Raw genomic sequence first — 20,090 nt, 5'->3', positions numbered from 1 at the left:
ATCCCTCACTTCCTTTTCCTGTGATGCCTGTGCAAGGAATGAGGGGGTTGCGGTAGTCATGCTGAAAAGAAGGCATCGTTTGTGTCCCAAAATGGAGAGCATTTGCATTTTCATCATGTATGGTCAGTGCCGATTCTGACCTCCCTGGGGCCCTAAGCAAAATGACATGTCACAATAAAGTTGAAAAGCAAGGGGGGGGGGGGGGCGCGCTGCCGACAGTGACATTAAAGAATGATTAAAGTTGGGAAGCGGGGGGGAGGGTGTGTTTTGCTGTCGGAAATTACATCTTACATTAAAGTTAGAAGCGGGGGGGTGCTGACTTCTTACCTTTTCTCCCATGCAGCCAGCGAGTTGAGAAGCAGGGTGAGGAGCCGAAAATGACTTCTCACCAGGCGGGGCCTCTAGTAATTTGGGGGGCCCTCCGCAGCTTTGCGGGGCGCTAATCGGCTTGCATAGTGAGCCTATAGGGCGGATCGGCCTTGCGTATGTCATGACAGGAGATGAGGGGGGATTTTCCCAGCAGTGACAGACCCAAGCTTCGACCCTTCCCCACTCAACCCAATGAAAAACATTTTGGCTGGAGTTGGGCTTTACGATAGTTTTCTAAATCCAGGAATACATAGGATTCATAACACCACATCCCATACTTATATTGTAAATATCTATATTTTTCTTTTGATGCTCTACAGCCAATAACATGGCTTGAAAGGCTGCCCCACATACAGATGTGTGAACAGAAGATCTACACTTTGATACAGTGAACTGAAAATTATCTATGTAATGGGCATTGTAAGACCTTTGTTTATTCCTCTCTATTGCTCTTAAGTGGTCCATTCAGAAGACATAAGAAAGTTGTTCACATTAATTCCTGTGAATAAGCCTCAGAAAGAAAGCCTATTCCTTGATCTATCATGGCAAATCTATTGCCACTACGTACCTATCCTGGCAACTGACACGATATTGGGGGAAAAAAAAAACTCTTAGGTTTCAACACAATACATAAGCAGAGCTTAGTCTGTGTGCTATCACACACATTTTCTCACTGGTAGAGACACATAAATATATTATAAAAAAATAAAGTGCTTTCTAAAAGGTTCCAGCAATGGAACATACAAAACATTTCACAAGAAAAAAAAAAATAAGACAAATTAAAAACTTAATACTACATCCAAATTAAGTATAAACAATGACAATATTTACAATCTCATGGGCATCCCAAGACGAACATCCCTTCATATACACGGTATATACATATACGCTGTTATCCTTGATCAATATATTATAACAATATATATTTTACATTTTTTCGTTTTTACACAAGAAACCCTCCTACAAAAAAGCGACAAGGACCAAGCACACAATCCCAAGAACGACGGCGGGCAAAGCTTGTGTCTTGCTCCCATTTCCACTGTTTGGGAAAATTTGCCATAGCTCCTTCCTGGGGTGTAGACTTTCCACGTCCTCCCAAGCACTGTAAGCTGCAGCAGTGAAGTTTGCGTCACCCGTTGTCAACAGGTCAAAGACACAAGAATGGAAGTAGATGTGTCGGACCTGGAACTTTTCAAGACATTTGGCAATTGCACTTTCCAGTGTGTATGCCGATCGAGCCTGACTAGGCGATGGGCTGGGTGGAGTATTAACGGTCTCCGGAAAACGCAGGTGCCCACCTTCATCAATGCGTTCACTAGATGGGCAGCCATTCATACACAGCTGCAAGTCTTGGCTCTCCTCGTAAGCCATTGCCAATTCTTCCGGCATGCGAATTGCCAAAGTTAGGTAGTTTCCATGTTGTCGTACAATGACAGTTGTTCCGATGTACCTGGCATGTATTTCCACATGCTTTCCACTGACTTTTTCTGTAATCCGCAAGGTTTTAGAGTCTCCATCTCCTCCACTAATTGTGCCGTCAACAAAAGCTGCCGGCAGGTCATCAGTCACAGCCTGGTAAACTTTCTGGTCGGTGCAATCGGGAAAGGATTTAAATATTATAGTAATCTAAAAGAGAATAAAAAGAAAAAGTAAATGGTATGTTACAACAATATAATAAAAGTTGCAAATATATCAACCCCACAAAAAATAGACATTATTAAAATTCAGGATCCAAGAAGCAATACATGCCTAAAAACATCTGGCAACCAAGTTTATTCAACATTTTTTACTGCGGTCAACTGAAAGATGTTTGTTGACTCTTTGCCTTCCTTCTACTAGATTGGGCTGACTAGAGTGAAGTCAAACTCCTGATCCATACACTTGTTCTGGGTCAGGAACACAGAATGCACCGAAGACAGTGAACTGGCATGACAGCCAGTAAACGGTTCTCTTCTAACGAGCCAGCAGGTGGTTGACCTGAATTTTTGCCCTTCTACCCATAAAGTATAACTAAAAAAGGCAAAACTTTTTTTTTTTGTTTTGGATAGGGGGTGGATTACACCTGTCAGTTTTTATTGCAGTCTTTGTCCCGTTTACCATTTTCATTAAGGGCTCATTTACATTTGCTTGTAAGAGCCGGTTCACACACAGGCGACACGACTTTGGGGGCGACTCGGCAAGGCGATCTCAAGGCGTCTTGAGAGGCAAATAACTTCAGTATTGAAGTCAATGCAAGTCGCGCCGAATCGCCCCCAAAGTAGTACAGGAACCTTTTTCTAAGTCGGAGCGACTTGCGTCGCACCTATTAGAACGGTTCCATTCACTACAATGGGACGCGACTTGTCAGGCGGCTGTGTCGCCTGACGAGTCGCCCCAGTGTGAACCGGGTCTAAGAGATTCCCTTAATTTGCAACAATTTCCACTCACTTCCTGTTTTGGCTATGGGACAGGAAGTGAATGGATATTTCCCCAATGGGACAAGGATGGCAAAAATAAATCTTACAGGGGTTCTTACTCTATCCAAAATTAAAGAAAAGGGTTTGCCTATAGTTCTACTTTAAGTTGCAAAGGCAGCCAGATGGGGAATATACACATCCTGCAAAGAGGATTCCTCCTATCGTGTTTGGAGGACAGTATTGCCGTCAAACACGACCCATTGAAGTGATGCATGCACTTGCAGCAATTTGGGTCCACATTTTGAGGGTTAAAAAAGGTGGTGAGAAGGTGACATATAACCTCTTCCTTGCCTGTCAAACACCTCTGAAAAATAAAGCATGCAACAAACTGTGGGTGTAATTCTGCCTTGTAAGAGTCAGTAAATGTAACAAATGGCTGTAGGTGGGTATTTGCAGTGTTTGTGTTATCATAAAGCCACATTCCAGGGATTTACGCCCTTACACAAGTTTAGAAGTGCCAAGGAGAGGTTTGGGAAACACTGCTATAGATAATGGTTCACAGTCGCTCCTGACAAGCAGATTTAAATCATTTCTCATCAGACACAAGAGAGAAAATCTACAAAAAGCACAGGGGCTCACAAGTTGGTCATTTTTAATTGCGTGTTGACAATTTTTTTGGTTATATTACTTAATTGATCGAACACCCTAAATATTGACAGCTAAAAAAATATAAATTGCTGAGAAATGTATTATGTTTATAATAGGGTTGTCCCGATACCACTTTTTTGAGACCAAGAACAAGTACGGATACTTTTTTTCCCCAAGTACTCGCCGATACTGATACTCTTTTTTTTTTTTTTAATGTCATGTGACAGTATTTTTTTTTTTACAGTGTTTTTTTGTTTTTTTTTAGGGGGGGGGGGGGGGGGGAGTGGATTGTCAGTGTGTTTTTAAAAAAAAAAATATTATTCATTGCAATTTTATTTTTATTTTTTTAATCAGCCCTGTTGGGGGTCTTTGGAGAGATATCAGGGGTCTTAACAGACCTCTGACATCTCCCCTTTAAGACAGAGAAAGGGACTAAGGACACAGATTCCCCAGTCCCTTTCTCTGCAGCCTCAGCTGAAATGAATAGAGGGAAGCTCCTCTCCATTCATAAACTGAAGCATCGTAAACACAGGTTACGATGCTCAGTTATATGAATGGACAGAGTCAGTGATCACTGACTCTGTTCATTCTGAAAAGGTAGGAGCCGGGTTAAGCGGCTCCTACCTCCGCTCTCCATCCTGACAGATTAAGGGGGGAGAGAAGACAGGCACGGAGCGGGGGGAGAGAAGACCGGCACGGAGCGGGGGGAAGAGAAGACCGGCACGGAGCGGGGGAAGAGAAGACCGGCACGGAGCGGGGGGAGAGAAGACCGGCACGGAGCGGGGGGAGAGAAGACCGGCACGGAGCGGGGGGAGAGAAGACCGGCACGGAGCGGGGGGAGAGAAGACCGGCACGGAGCGGGGGGAGAGAACACGAGTATGGGGGAAAGATGGGCACGGAGCACGGGGGTAAGACAGCACAGGGGGAGAAGACTTGCAACTCCCTTGCCTGCCCAGGTATCGGGTGAGGCATCAGAGCATTTCCCTCGAGTACAAGTACTCGGGGAAATGCTCGGTATTGGTACCGATACTAGTATCGGTACATCCCTAGTTTATAACTAGTATAAAACGTGCTTTAAAAGGCTAAAAAATAAGATGCAATGGATCACCAAGGTATAGATAATTTTATTTGACGATTTCAGAACAGATAAATATTTTCGACCTTGACAATTTCAGGGCAGGTCATTTAGGTTTTCACGGCCTTGAAATGGTAAATGTGAGCGTTAGGCTTTAAATAACCACGAAAAGTACACGATCATATCCAAATGGATTTGATTCTTTTATGATTAGGACAGCAGTTTACAAGACACAAACAAGAACGGCAACATCTTCCTCAAGTTTACTCAACACCTGTGAGAGTGAAGAGAACTTGCAGAAGCAGTAATAATGAGAGACAAATGACAGGTCTCTTCATTTAATAGGTACCTTAGGCAACCCGCAATCATAACATTAGCACTGTAAATTACAGCATCAACTCTTCTCACAAAGCTAAGCAATTTGTCTACTTGACAGCCGTGACTCATAAAAGTCTCTGACTTCTCCTACTGAAATCCACCTTGATGGAAAACTGCAGGACTCATGTTTCAACTCGGGCGCTTATAATACTTAAAAATAAAATTTGCAATTGCCTAATATTAAACAACTTCTCCGAATGGGAAGCAATCACTGTGGATGAGCGTACGCTGCTGGCTGGTGGTTTCAACAAAAGTGTCATTTTGTTCCAGAAAACATTTCGCGTAAAGAGGCAGCCACCCCACCATCTTAGAGAGCCCAGCGCGACCGGGCTCATGCACGCATTAGAACATATAACTTTAACCCAGGCAGGGTTTACACATATCTCCAACTGAATCCAATTAAAATGATGTGTAGTTCTTGGGTGAAAACAGCATGACTCCTTAAAGGCTATGTTGACCCCTTTTTTATTTATTATTTCAAGTACCAATATAGCATTAATGTACTTTCACAAAAACAGCATTCCATTCATTCCACACACTTACCTCACTGTCCACAAGGCTGTTTAAAAACACTTCTCCATTACTTTTGCCTTACTTCCTGGACAGACTTTAGTTCATGACACAGGAGTTGACCCAGCTGAGGGTAGATGATGCAGAGTGTGTGCTAATGAGATCAGCTGGTCAACTCCTTCCTGTGTGAGGACCTAAAGTCTGACTAGGAAGTGAGGCAGAAGTAATGGAGGACAGTGAGGCAAGTGTGTGTAGAATAAATGGAAAGCGGATTTTTGCAAAAGATGTACATTATTGCTAAACTGGTACATAGTGGAGCTGGAATTTAGAAAAAGAAAAAAAGGTGAACAAAAAGGTGAACTTATCCTTTAACCACTATCCGACCGCCGGCCGTACATATACTGTGGAAAGGCGGCTCTATTGCACAAAATCACGTACCTATACGTGATTTTGAGCAATAGTCACTGGGGGGCACGCGCACGCTACCGGAGGTGCGATCGCGTACTGATTGGTCACAGAGGGAGCCAATCAGCAGGCCACGTAGACATGATGTCCGTGGGTAACTCGCAATTGCTCCCCAAAGAGACAGGTTGGCAGTCTGCTTATGTAAACAAGCAGACCACGTTCTGTCAGGCATGGACACTTAATATCTAGTGTTCCTGCTAATCAGAAACACAGATCAGTGTCCATGCAGCGAGTCCATCCTCCCTATAGTAAGAAAGAACAATTAGGGAATACACTTACCCCTTTAATGTTAACCCCTTGCCTGCCAGTGTCATTTATACAGTTACAGTGCATATTTTTTAGCACAGATCACTGCAATAATGTCACTGGTTCCAAAAAAAGTGTCAAAGGGATCAGCTAGGTGTCCGATCTGTCTGGCGCAATCCTGCTAAAAATTGCTGATCACCGCCATTACAAGTAAAAAAAATAAAAAAAAAACATAAATATAACCCCTATTTTGTAGACGCCATAACATTTGTGCAAACAAATCAATTGTCGTCCTTTTTTTGTTTATAGCGCAAAAAATAAAAACCACAGATGTGATCCAATACCACCAAAATAAAGCACTGTTTGTGGGGGAAAAAAATGGGCCACCAAGAGACACAACAACTCACCTGCAGGGATAACTAGGGTTAGCTGTCTGTTGTCTATATCGGATGAATAAACCCATCTCATAGGCTTTTGAGATAAGTCTGTACAGTTCTAGCTGGTAGTTGCTGCCATTGATTTAGTGGAACGCTCATGACACGTATACAAGATTCTACAGGTTCTTAGCAATGCATGGTCTATAGATTGTATTATATTATACATCCTCACATTGATGAGCCAGTGGGAGACAATTAGCTCATCTTCAGCTAAAACACCTAACTTGTCTTGTGTCCTTGTAGATTAGACGTTCAGGAATTTGGCACGACCACCCCCACCACCAATATGTCATTTATTATTGATAAACAGAAATGCTGTGTATTTAAAACATCAATGCTTATGTTAAGCTTCTTTCCCGGATGAGCTGCTGCACTCATCCATTTTTAAACAATTTGCTCCTTGGCTTCTCACCAGCTGTGAAAACAGGAACTTCAAGGTAAGGATAAGCATTCCAGACCTCCCTACAATGTCAAATACTGCAACTAATGTGCATTAGAGCTTCACCAGTCATGTGACCCTACTGGTACTAACAATACTCTTCAAACACGGATTATACAAAGTATTGTATACAGTGTACTCTATACCCTAACCTGCACCCTTATGGGGGAGTTCCAGCTGAAAATTACCCATGTGTAATGGAGGGCCCCCTATACAAACCCGTGCAGGGTCCTTGTCCAGTTCTTGTTTACCATGTCTTGAGCACTAAAACCTGTTCCTGCCACGTGACGGAATACAAATTGTATGTAGCACCCCCTCCTAGGTAGGTGCTAGAAGAGAGTATCATTTTTGGGGCTTTCTGCTTACAAGGAAGGCTATCAGGTAAATTTAGATGCTTTCGGACTACCAGGGAGCAGGGATCCATTGATAGGGTCTATTCATAGTGTTCAGGTGCTGCTTATGTTGTCTGAATGTTTCACACTGGTCCAATAGGTGGGCATATTGGTCAGTGGGAGGAAACATGGCAAATGAGAGCACAGGCATAGTTTCAGGCCTGGCCATTGGAAGAGGAATGTGCCTCGGTGTATGCTGGGTGACTGTATATATGCAAAGGGCACATGTGCTTGGGATCTATGACTGGAGAGCGCCCGGAGGGAGGGGGCAGCTGCCCCTCCTTTGTATAAGCTGCCATGTGGCCTAAGGCTGCTGACCTGAGGGCCTGAAACTCAGAGTAGCTGCAACCCATATGTCCTACAGAGCTGCCTGGAAGGGGGACAGACACACAACTTATTGAGGTCCTTGAGATAGTTAACACAATATATTGTGTGAAGAATCTCTTCAATTATCCAATTATGTGCAGATGGAATAAGGAAACAGGGACTTGTCTTTCATATGACTGGATAATTGAAGTGAATCTTCAGCGTCAATGTCTCAGAGCCAGGACATAGCTTCCCTCATAACTTACATGGCTTTGTACGTCTAATGCCGCGTACACACGACTATTTTTAATGGTCTAGAAAAAACAGTTTTTTTCAACCCCATTATTGTTAAGCCGGCCTTGCCTACACACGATCGTGAAAAAAAAAAATGCTCTAGCAAAGCGCAGTGACGTACAACACGGCACTATATAGGGGAAGTACCATTCGGATGGCGCCACCCTTGGGGCTGCTTTTGCCGATTTTGTGTTAGTAAAAGTTTGGCGAGAGACGATTCGCGCTTTTCACTCTCTTACAGTGTGATGAATGTGCTATCTCTATTACGAACGCTAGTTTTACCAGAACAAGCGCTCCCATCTCATAACTTGCTTCTGAGCATGTGCGTATTTTCACGTCGTTAAAGCCCACACACGACCATTTTTTACGACGTTAAAAACGACAACGTTAAAAACGACAACGTTAAAAACGACGTGAAAACTTAGAGCATGTTAAAAAAATTTACTGCCCATTTTTAATGTCGCGAAAAATGCTCTGGAGCCCACACAGGGTTGTTTTTAATGACATTAAAAAAAAAAAAAATTAATTTTTCACATCACGAAAAACGGTCGTGTGTACGCGGCATCAGACCCCATTCACATCCGAGTTGAACATCTCTGAACATTTTTTGGGCGCCTTTACGCGTGCTTTTGCATGCATTTTGAGGCCTAATGCCGCGTACACACGATAATTTTTTTCAACTTGATCATTAAAACGGCCTTGCCTACACACGATCGTTAAAAAAAAATTGCTCTAGCAAAGCGCGGTGACGTACAACACGTACGACGGCACTATAAGGGGGAAGTACCATTCGGATGACGCCACCCTTTGGGCTACTTTTGCCGATATCGTGTTAGTAAGACGATTCGCGCTTTTCTGCCTGTTACTGCGTGATGAATGTGCTTACTCCATTACGAACGGTAGTTTTACCAGAACAAGCACTCCCGTCTCATAATTTGCTTCTGAGCATGTGCGGATTTTTCACGTCACAACCTGAAAAACGTCAACGTTTAAAACGTCGTGAAAAAATGGAGCATGTTCAAAAAAAATTTGCCCGTTTTTCAGAACCCGAAAAATGCTCTGAAGCCCACACACAATCGTTTTTAATGACATAAAAAAAAAAAAAAACGATTGTGTGTACACGGCATAAGTGTTGTTCTTTAATCTTACCCAATAGAAAACTTGACACTAGGCAAGAAAATGCACAAAAAATATCTGAAGCTCATGTACTTTGAGTGACACCACACTCGGGAATGAGTGGGCACCATCGAGTATAACAGAAATCCTAGCGTCAAGCATTAAAGCAGTTCTGATGAGGCTTTAGACGGCACGTCCAATCGCTCAGGTGCGACCAAGTGTTTTTTCTACCCTAATGAATTCCTAGGACAACGGCAGTGCGGCTCAGGATCCAGCCTGCTGATGTGCCATGATAGAAGCCAGGAGAGCCGGTGGGGCATCGGAGAAAAGGAGGTTTGAGGCCGCTCTGTGCAATACAATAAGTATAAACTGGTTTGCTATTTCAAGGATAAGTTCATTTTAAAAAAGGTTTTCAATAAATGCAGCTTTTTTTTATGCAGGTAAAAAAAAAAAAAAAAATTGCGTTTACTATTTTTTTTTTCTTAAGAGCCTGGAAAGCATTGCACCCGTGAGCAGCAGATCACAGGTGTAATGTCCTGCAAACTGTCAGTGTAGCTGTGATTTTAGTCCAGGAAGCTTATGAAATACCACCAGCACCCTCAGTTCATTGAGAACTACAACCTGTCAGCAGCAAAGGCTGACGGTATTTGTAGGCATTCATTCACAGAACTCTGTGAGCCACATGGCCACTCTCTTTTCAAATAGTGACAGTGGGTGCGGGGAAAAGATCCCCGGCCTGCTGTCACAGAGAGGGGGGTGCATCAGGGAGCGGCTGCAGGAGTGAGAACATGTCACATGTTCCACCCTAAAAATGGCTAAACTTATCCATTAAAAAAAAAAAAAGAGAAGAAGAGACTTCTTGCTGACCGCCCCTACATACATTTACTGCAGGGCGGCGACTCCTGTGAAAAATTACGTACAGGTACGAGATTTTGCACTTCTGGGTCTGCGCCACCAGGGACCTGCTCCGCCTGTGATTGGACACATCGGGAGCCAATCAGTGGGTCCAGCAGACCAGATGTCTGCTGGGACCAACTGATCGTTCCCGACAGAGGCAGAAAGGTGGTCTATGTATGCAAAACAAGGCAGAGCGCCGTTCTGTGTTAGTAGGGAAGACAGAGATTTTGCGTTTCTGCCAAGCAGGAACACGGATCTCTGTCTTCCCACAGTGCAAGCACCTCCCCCACACAGCTATAAAGCACTAGGAACACATTTAACCCTTTGATTGCCACTGATGTTAACCCCTTCCCTGCCAGTAATAGTCATTTTTTTCCCCAAAATTGTCAGCCTTTTTTTGTTTGTAGTGCAACAAATAAAAAAGTAATCGCAGAGGTGATCAAATACCACCAAAAGAATGCTCTATTTGTAGGAAAGAGGACATACATTTCATTTGGGTACAACGTCGCACAACCGCGCAATTGTCAGTTAATGTAACGCAGGTGCTGCATCGCAAAAAAATGGCCTGGTCATAAAGGGGGGGTAAACCTTTCGGAGGGTAAGTGGTTAAAGTTAGAAGCTTTATGACCTAAAGCACAGAATAGTTTCCTGAAATCAACTTTATTCTCCAAATTGAACATTTGACCAAATTAATATAATAATGATATAATGAGACCTGTTTCTGCTCAGAATTACAAATTCTTTGGCAGGTAAACAAGTGTAGCATATATGCATATCCCTTTATATTGTAAAGCGCTGAGTAAACTGTTGGCGCTATATAAATCGTGTATAATATTAATAATATGATGCATTTTAAATGTGCATTATTTGTTTGCCTGGAGTGTTACTTTAGGTAACAAAAAACCTTAACAAGTACTACACAAAATCTTGTGCAAATGTTTGCGACCTCTATGTCTGCAGCCCTGGGCACACATATACAATATCACTTGATAAATAGGAAGCTGTCTGAGCTCCTTTACTATGTGGTTTCCAATAACGCCGTTCTGCTGGCGAGGGTGTGTGACACTGGAGTTATTGTTAGTTGGCTATCTGCTTGTAGATAGAGAAGCTTCTGGTGGAACACACCTTATCATGGCCGTCGGCCAAAAACTGAATCCAAGCAGGACTGCTTATAGGTGTGATCCAATAGCATTATGAGACTGAAATGCATGCCAGCTGTGAATACTCTATTCCCTCAATGAATACCTTTTCTGATCCATTATTTCAGGGCTCAAAATTTCAAGTCCTGAGCTACTCGCCAGGCCTTAAGAATTACTCGCCACCAGTTGCCCCGCCCCTAAACACCCATATAAATTATCATATTTTATCCAGATCATACACAGGTATGCCATGATTGCAAATGCCCCCCCGGATCTCTCACCAAAGCCACCCCACCAGCTCTCTCACTAATACCCCTTAAGCTCTCTCACTAATACCCCCCCCAGCTCTCTCACTAATACCCCCCCCAGCTCTCTCACTAATACCCCCCCCAGCTCTCTCACTAATACCCCCCCCAGCTCTCTCACTAATACCCCCCCCCAGCTCTCTCACTAATACCCCCCCCAGCTCTCTCACTAATACCCCCCCAGCTCTCTCACTAATACCCCCCCAGCTCTCTCACTAATACCCCCCCCAGCTCTCTCACTAATACCCCCCCCCCAGCTCTCTCACTAATACCCCCCCCAGCTCTCTCACTAATACACCCCCAGCTCTCTCACTAATACACCCCCAGCTCTCTCACTAATACTCCCCCAGCTCTCTCACTAATACTCCCCCAGCTCTCTCACTAATACCCCCCCAGCTCTCTCACTAATACACCCCCAGCTCTCTCACTAATACTCCCCCAGCTCTCTCACTAATACTCCCCCAGCTCTCTCACTAATACCCCCCCAGCTCTCTCACTAATACCCCCCAGCTCTCTCACTAATACACCCCCAGCTCTCTCACTAATACACCCCCAGCTCTCTCACTAATACTCCCCCAGCTCTCTCACTAATACTCCCCCAGCTCTCTCACTAATACCCCCCCCAGCTCTCTCACTAATACACCCCCAGCTCTCTCACTAATACTCCCCCAGCTCTCTCACCAATACTCCCCCAGCTCTCTCACTAATACCCCCCCCCCAGCTCTCTCACTAATACACCCCCAGCTCTCTCACTAATACTCCCCCAGCTCTCTCACTAATACTCCCCCAGCTCTCTCACTAATACTCCCCCAGCTCTCTCACTAATACCCCCCCAGCTCTCTCACTAATACCCCCCCAGCTCTCTCACTAATACCCCCCCAGCTCTCTCACTAATACCCCCCAGCTCTCTCACTAATACTCCCCCAGCTCTCTCACCAATACCTCTGCGCTCTCTCACTAATCCCCCCCAGCTCTCTCAATACACCCCTGGCTCCCTCAATACCCACCCCCCCCAGGTCTCTCAATAATACCCCCCCAGGTCTCTCAATAATACCCCCACCAGGTCTCTCAATAATACCCCCACCAGGTCTCTCAATAATACCCCCACCAGGTCTCTCAATAATACCCCCCCAGGTCTCTCAATAATACCCCCCCAGGTCTCTCAATAATACCCCCCCCAGGTCTCTCAATAATACCCCCCCCAGGTCTCTCAATAATACCCCCCCAGGTCTCTCAATAATACCCCCCCAGGTCTCTCAATAATACCCCCCCAGGTCTCTCAATAATACCCCCCCAGGTCTCTCAATAATACCCCCCCCCCAGGTCTCTCAATAATACCCCCCCCCCAGGTCTCTCAATAATACCCCCCCCCAGGTCTCTCAATAATACCCCCCCAGGTCTCTCAATAATACCCCCCCAGGTCTCTCAATAATACCCCCCCAGGTCTCTCAATAATACCCCCCCAGGTCTCTCAATAATACCCCCCCAGGTCTCTCAATAATACCCCCCCAGGTCTCTCAATAATACCCCCCCAGGTCTCTCAATAATACCCCCCCCCAGGTCTCTCAATAATACCCCCCCCCCAGGTCTCTCAATAATACCCCCCCCCAGGTCTCTCAATAATACCCCCCCAGGTCTCTCAATAATACCCCCCCAGGTCTCTCAATAATACCCCCCCAGGTCTCTCAATAATACCCCCCCAGGTCTCTCAATAATACCCCCCCAGCTCTCTCAATAATACCCCCCCAGGTCTCTCAATAATACCCCCCCAGGTCTCTCAATAATACCCCCCCAGGTCCCATGAATACACCCCCCCCCCCAGCAGCTCTGTCACCTCTTGCAAATTTAGAATGCAGCTCTTGCCGTTTTTTTTTATTTAGCACAGTGCCGCTGACAGCTCCGAATGTCGTGACTGGAGAAGTTTCACAGCACTCCATGCTACAGTCCCCACAGTCAGATAAAGAAGGCGCCTTAGACTGGAACAGCAATGTGGGCGGTTGTGGCGTCGGGACACCCACCAGCAAATGTGGGGCATATGCCCTGGGTGCCTGGCACTCGCACAAAAAAGCTGTCTGCAAATAAAAACACGATGCAGGGGCTGCAGGATTCCTTACCAGGGGAGCCACTGAGATCAGGGCAGAAAGCAACAAACACGAAACTACATTTTTTTTTTTAGCTCCTTAGTGCCACCCTTTGGGCACCTTCTGCTAATGTCATGTTTGGTCAGCCCCGATTCCGAGCATGCATGTTTTTACTTTGGAGTTTTGTCCGACAGACTTGTGTACACACGTTTGAAAAACCTGACAACAATCGTCCAATGGAGCATACAAATGGTCGGATTTTCCATCAACAGCCTGTCATTACACAATTTTCTTCTGATCCGATCGTGTGTATGAGGCTTTATATAAGTTGTACCTGCTTATTTGCAGTCTTTTCTCCACATCTGTTCAAAGTTCAGAATTTATAACATTTGTCTGAGCTGTCAGAAGAAAAGGGGGCTGGAAGCTGAAGTTACAATCTGCAGAGCTCAGTGAGGGGAGCTCGGAGAGCCGACTGTAGGAACGGACATGTCCCCTTCACACAGCACACAGGAACAGAGCTGAGCCCTGTCACCTTTTTTCTCTTTGTGTCAGGGAAACTTGTAAAAAGTGATTGATGCTGATAGAGGAATGAAGCAGCAGACAGAAATGACACTTTCTGCTGTGGATAGAGACACACACAACCTATGGAGTGATAAGCTTTGTTCATATTTCATGTCGGAGGTTTACAACCACTTTAACCTCTTCCCGCCCGCTCGGCGGGTTTTTACGGCCACAATGCGGCTCTAAATTGCCGGGAGGCCGTCTATATACGGGGCGGGGGCGCACGCCCCTGGCAGCCGCGATGTCCGCCAGGCACCCGCGATCGGCGGTCACGGAGACAGGGACGTGGAGCTCTGTGTGTAAACACACAGATCCACGTCCTGTCAGGGAGAGGAGACTGATGGTGTGTCCCTTGTATATAGGAACAACCATCGGTCACCTCCCCCAGTCACCCCCCTCCCCCCACAGTAAGAATCACTAATTAGGGCACACATTAACCCCTTCCTCGCCCCCCTAGTGTTAACCCCTTCCCTGCCAGTCACATTTATACAGTAATCAATGCATATTTATATCATTGTTCGCTGTATAAATGTGATTGGTCCCAAAAATGTGTCAAAAGTGTCCGATGTGTCCGCTGCAATATCGCAGTCCTGACAAAAAAAAAAAAAAAAAAAAAAAAAAAAAATCGCAGATCGCCGCCATTACTAGTAAAATAAAACAAGTCATAATTCTATCCCCTATTTTGTAGACTCTAACGTTTGCGCAAACCAATCACTATACGCTTATTGCGATTTTTGTTTTTACCAAAAATATGTAGAAGACGACGTATCGGCCTAAACTGAGAAAAAAAATTTTTTTTGGATATTTATTATAGCAAAAAGTAAAAAATTGTGTTTTTTTTTCAAAATTGTCGCTCTATTTTTGTTTATTGCGCAAACAATAAAAACCGCAGAGGTGATCAAATACCACCAAAAGAAAGCCATTTGTGGGAAAAAAAAGGACGTAAATTTTGTTTGGGAGCAACGTCGCACGACCGCGCAATTGTCCTTCAAAACATGACAGTTCTGAAAGCTGGGCAGGAAGGGGGTATATTTGGTGCCCAGTAAGCAAGTGGTTAATCTTTAACAATACAAAATCCAAGCCAAATGAAAACAAAGCTATTTTTGCACGAATCTAGGTCAGGGGTGGGACCACCCTGGTACTCCAGCTGTTGTAGAACTACTAGTACCATGATGCACTGCAAGGTTCTGAAAGCCACAGACATGACACCCAAATGCATGATGGGATTTATAGTTGCCGACCCCTGGTCTAGGGATATGTATCTTCCCATATAAGAGCTTTTTTTTTGTAAATAAGCACATTCACCCAATACGTAAAGAAAACATTGTGACAGTTCAGTACAATTGTTATTGCCAATTCGATGATAGTAAAAGGATTTGTGCGGCGCACACGGCTGTGAAACGAAATGATTGAAAGCCAAATACAGCGATTATGGGGAATGGAGTGGGAGAAAGTTTCATTTTAAACTTGGCACCAAGTAAGATGGAAAAGTTTATGTAAAGTTCTCGAGCGCAGATGAAAAACGGGCTGCACTCAAGTGTGTGGAACTCAAACATACGGGCAGGCGGCACATCTACGCTTTATCATACGTACAACTGATCAATATCACTACAGGCGGTTTTGTTTGAAAAATAAATAAATACAGGTAGCGGGCAGATATCAAAATAGAATGGATCCTTCAAAAGGGCTCATACAAGCTTAGGAGCCTCTTCTGTAACACACAATACCAAATGAAAGGTTTGGTTCGCCATTTGTAACATGATACACCCGTGCATAGGATGTAATATGTTACTGTGCTTCAGGCCCCTCCCCCTGCTCCCTAGCTGTGATTGACAGCAGCAGGACCCAATGGGCCCCGCTGCTGTATCTGAGCCAATGAGGAGAAAGAGTGGAGCAATGCTGCCCTCGTGCACAAAACTGGCTCAGGTGCAAATGTGGGGGGGGGGGGGGTTGGTTTGGGGAGGAGCTGCACATAGATGTTTTACCCTAATGCATTAAGGTTAACCACTTCAGCCCCGGACCATTTTGCTGGTCATTGACCGGGCCACTTTGAATCGGCACTGCGTCGCTTTAACTGACAATTGCACGGCCGTGCGATGTCACTCTCAAACAAAATTGACGTAATTTTTCCCCACAAATAGAGCTTTCTTTTGGTGGTATTTGATCACCTCTGCGGTTTTTATTTTTTGCGCTATAAACAAAAAGAGCGCTAATTTTTTTACTTTTTGCTATAATAAATATCCCACAAATATAAATATAAATATATATATATATATATATATATATATATATATAAAAAATTTGGTGGGAAAAAAAAATCGCAATAAGCGTTTATTGATTGGTTTGCGCAAAGGTTATAGCGTCTACAAAATAGGGGATAGTTTTATGGCATTTTTATTATTATTATCTTTTTTTTTTTTTACTAGTAATGGCGGCGATCAGCGATTTTTATTGTGACTGCGACATTATGGCGGACACAACAGACACTTTTGGGACCATTGTCATTTTTACAGCCACAGTGCTATAAAAATGCACTGGTTACTGTGAAAATGACACTGAACTCGTACAATTTCATTCTCGCGGTCTGTGTGAACCTGGACTTTTTTTTTTTTTACAATTTAGAATAAGGTTAGAATACCATTAAGGTATAACTAAAAAGGCAAAACTTTTTTTGTTTTTGTTTTGGACAGAGTAGAGAAAAATTCTAATGCCGCATACAGACGGTCGTTTTTTGTGATGAAAAAAAACAAAGTTTTAAATCATGAAATAAAACGACGTTTTTGAAACATCATTTTCAAAAACGATGTTGCCTACACACCATCGTTTTTTCACAATGCTCTAGCAAAGCGAGGTTACGTTTCACCACTTTTTTCCATTGAAGCTCACTTCATAACTAGCTTCTGGGCATGCGCGGGTTTAAAAACGTCGTTTTAAACGTCGTTTTTTGCTACACACGGTCAATTTCTGTGAAACAAAAACGACGTTTTGAAAAACGACACAAAAAATTCGAGCATGTTCGAATTTTTTTTTGGTCGTTTTTTAGAAGACATAAAACGACGTTTTGCCCACACACGATCATTTTAACTGACGTTTTTTAAAACGTCGTTTTTTTTCATCACAAAAAACGACCGTCTGTATGCGGCATAACACCGATCAGTTTTTATGGCCCCCGTTAAGGAGATACACCCTCTCTATTTGTCCTGTTTACCATTATCATTGAAAGTGAAATTAGAAGAGAATCCCAAATTTTGGGTTGTCCCCAGAAAAGGAATAGAGGGGAAATCTCCCATTGAGAACACTAGTTCTGGTGACCTGGGGGTCCCAAAGGAATTCCCTTGATTTCCTTTCGCTTCCTGTTTGGCTATGGGACAGGAAGTGAAGAGAAATCTGCGCAATGGGACACAGATGTCCCTAAATTTGACAAGTGTTATAACCCTCTCTTGCTCTATTGAAAAACAAAAAATTGCCTATAGTTCAGCTTTAAACCTTCTCTAGCGATGGCTAAGCCCAGGTTCACACTGGGTACGATTTGGTACGATTTGAGATGCGATTTTACATGTCAAATCGCATCTCAAATTGGCGGGATTTGCCGGCAATGACACCATCCTAATCGGTGCGACGCCGCATTGATTTCAAAACGTAGTTCCTATACTACTTTTTGCAATTTCGGGCCGCAATTTACATTGACATCTGTGCAGAAACCTGCACAGATGTCTCTTAAATCGCGGCCAAAATCGGGACTGCCAGCGGGAGTGAAATTGTGCGAGTTCAGCTGAACTCGCTCCCGCAGCCCAGTGTGAACCTGGGCTCTATGGAATTTCTCTGGACGAGTTTCCCGACGACAACAGTGGACCATATCTAACTAATTATCAAAATGACCACCTGTAATCTCCACTGAATGCCCATATGAGAGGGTGACAACACAGGAGCACACGTGAAAGAAAGGGACAGAGCGTTGTCACCCTATAACAGGAAGTGCCTTAACAAGGACCGTTGGGTATGATTTGAATTCTGGCTGCAGATTTTAAAATATCTAAAATTACTTTTAAAACGATTGATACTTTATATATTAGTTCTACCAAGACCTGGATGAAAGAGAACCCAGCTGTATTTTTTCACACAAAGTCCAGGAATACACTGCGTCTTACTCGCCATGATCGTTGGCAGGATACAAGATATCAGTGTCTTATCCTATGGAACAAAGCAACAAAAACGTTCGACATGCTGGCCCTGGTCATTGAACATCAGGAAATGTCTTCTCCATCTGGCCATGATTAGCACACTGGATAAGTGATCAACAAGTTCCAATGAATGTCTTTTTTTTCTGTAATTACTTACACATCACAATGGGGTTAGGAAGCCAGCTGTAAATCTAAGAACTGTTGTACGTTGGGCTGATTAGAAAAGCTCATTTTCTACAATTAGGATCATTAGGAAGACATCTGTTCATACGTTACCATTAGCATTCCATGTAATGTAATAAGTCCTTCCATAAAAAACAAAAACACAGATATATAGTGCGTATTATATATATATATATATATATATATAGATATCTTTGTGACGTTCATTGCTGTCTTCAGGTTACAGAAATGAAAGGTCTGTATATGACAGCGTGTATTCTCATAAAAAGGCTTGGCCTTCGCCTTCTATAGCCAATATTACTTGCAAATGAGAATCAAGAGTCATTCGATTTATGTAAACCATCCAGCTTGATGGCAGTTTAATTGCTGTTAAAGCTTGGTTACCATTAAATGATTTCTATTGAGCCCCCCCCCCCCCCCCCCCAGCTGGTAAATAACATTACATTAGTTACAGAATGAAGCATCTGGCAAAAAAAAAAAGAAAAAAGAAGATAACTTTCTAAATGTATAATGGGGGTGAGAAATGCATTCATAAGGTCAGGAACAGACACCACAGCAATTAGGCTGGACATTGTTTACCCTCCGTCCACCTTATACAGCCCATAGGCACAAATCTGTAGTGCTGGCTATTGTATACGATATCCAAGTGTATCTAGCCACTATTCAGCCGACAACTTTACACCCTGTTGGGCAGGAAGGTGCAAACAGGATCACCAATAAAGCAAAGGGTCATATTTCTGGGCATAACAGTTACACCACAGCAGTGACGCCAATCTTTCTTATGCTCATGCTTCTGCAGGCAGCTTTACATACCATTGACCCCCTGCACTGCGCTTTACTCACCACCGACCCCCTGCACTGCGCTTTACATACCACCGACCCCCTGCACTGCGCTTTACATACCACCGACCCCCTGCACTGCGCTTTACATACCACCGACCCCCTGCACTGCGCTTTACATACCACCGACCCCCTGCACTGCGCTTTACATACCACCGACCCCTGCACTGCGCTTTACTCACCACCGACCCCCTGCACTGCGCTTTACATACCACCGACCCCCTGCACTGCGCTTTACATACCACCGACCCCCTGCACTGCGCTTTACATACCACCGACCCCCTGCACTGCGCTTTACATACCACCGACCCCCTGCACTGCGCTTTACATACCACCGACCCCCTGCACTGCGCTTTACATACCACCGACCCCCTGCACTGCGCTTTACATACCACCGACCCCCTGCACTGTGCTTTACATACCACCGACCCCCTGCACTGTGCTTTACATGCCACTGACCCCCTGCACTGTGCTTTACATACCACCGACCCCCTGCACTGTGCTTTACATACCACCGACCCCCTGCACTGTGCTTTACATACCACCGACCCCCTGCACTGTGCTTTACATACCACTGACCCCCTGCACTGTGCTTTACATACCACTGACCCCCTGCACTGTGCTTTACATACCACTGACCCCCTGCACTGTGCTTTACATACCACCGACCCCCTGCACTGCGCTTTACATACCACCGACCCCCTGCACTGTGCTTTACATACCACCGACTGACCCCCTGCACTGTGCTTTACATACCACCGATCCCCTGCACTGTGCTTTACATACCACCGACCCCCTGCACTGTGCTTTACATACCACTGACCCCCTGCAC

The 20,090-nt window shown here is 44.4% G+C and overlaps 1 protein-coding gene across 2 annotated transcripts in view; it reads right to left on the bottom strand.

Annotated features, from left to right (window-relative positions):
- Positions 1-1,173: 1,173 nt before the first annotated feature.
- Positions 1,174-20,090, bottom strand: part of RGMB (repulsive guidance molecule BMP co-receptor b) — a 121,823-nt gene continuing 102,906 nt past the window's right edge. For both annotated transcript variants that reach the window (XM_040342693.1, XM_040342703.1), the window contains one exon: positions 1,174-1,995. In XM_040342693.1, coding sequence (XP_040198627.1) covers positions 1,330-1,995 — 666 coding nt within the window. In that variant the 3' untranslated portion in view covers positions 1,174-1,329. The remainder of the gene's footprint in view (positions 1,996-20,090) is intronic.

Source organism: Rana temporaria, chromosome 1 (assembly GCF_905171775.1).
Source record: "Rana temporaria chromosome 1, aRanTem1.1, whole genome shotgun sequence".
Lineage (NCBI taxonomy): Eukaryota > Metazoa > Chordata > Amphibia > Anura > Ranidae > Rana > Rana temporaria.
The sequence above is the reverse complement of the archived record's forward strand: the minus strand, read 5'-3'. Positions and strand labels throughout refer to the sequence as shown.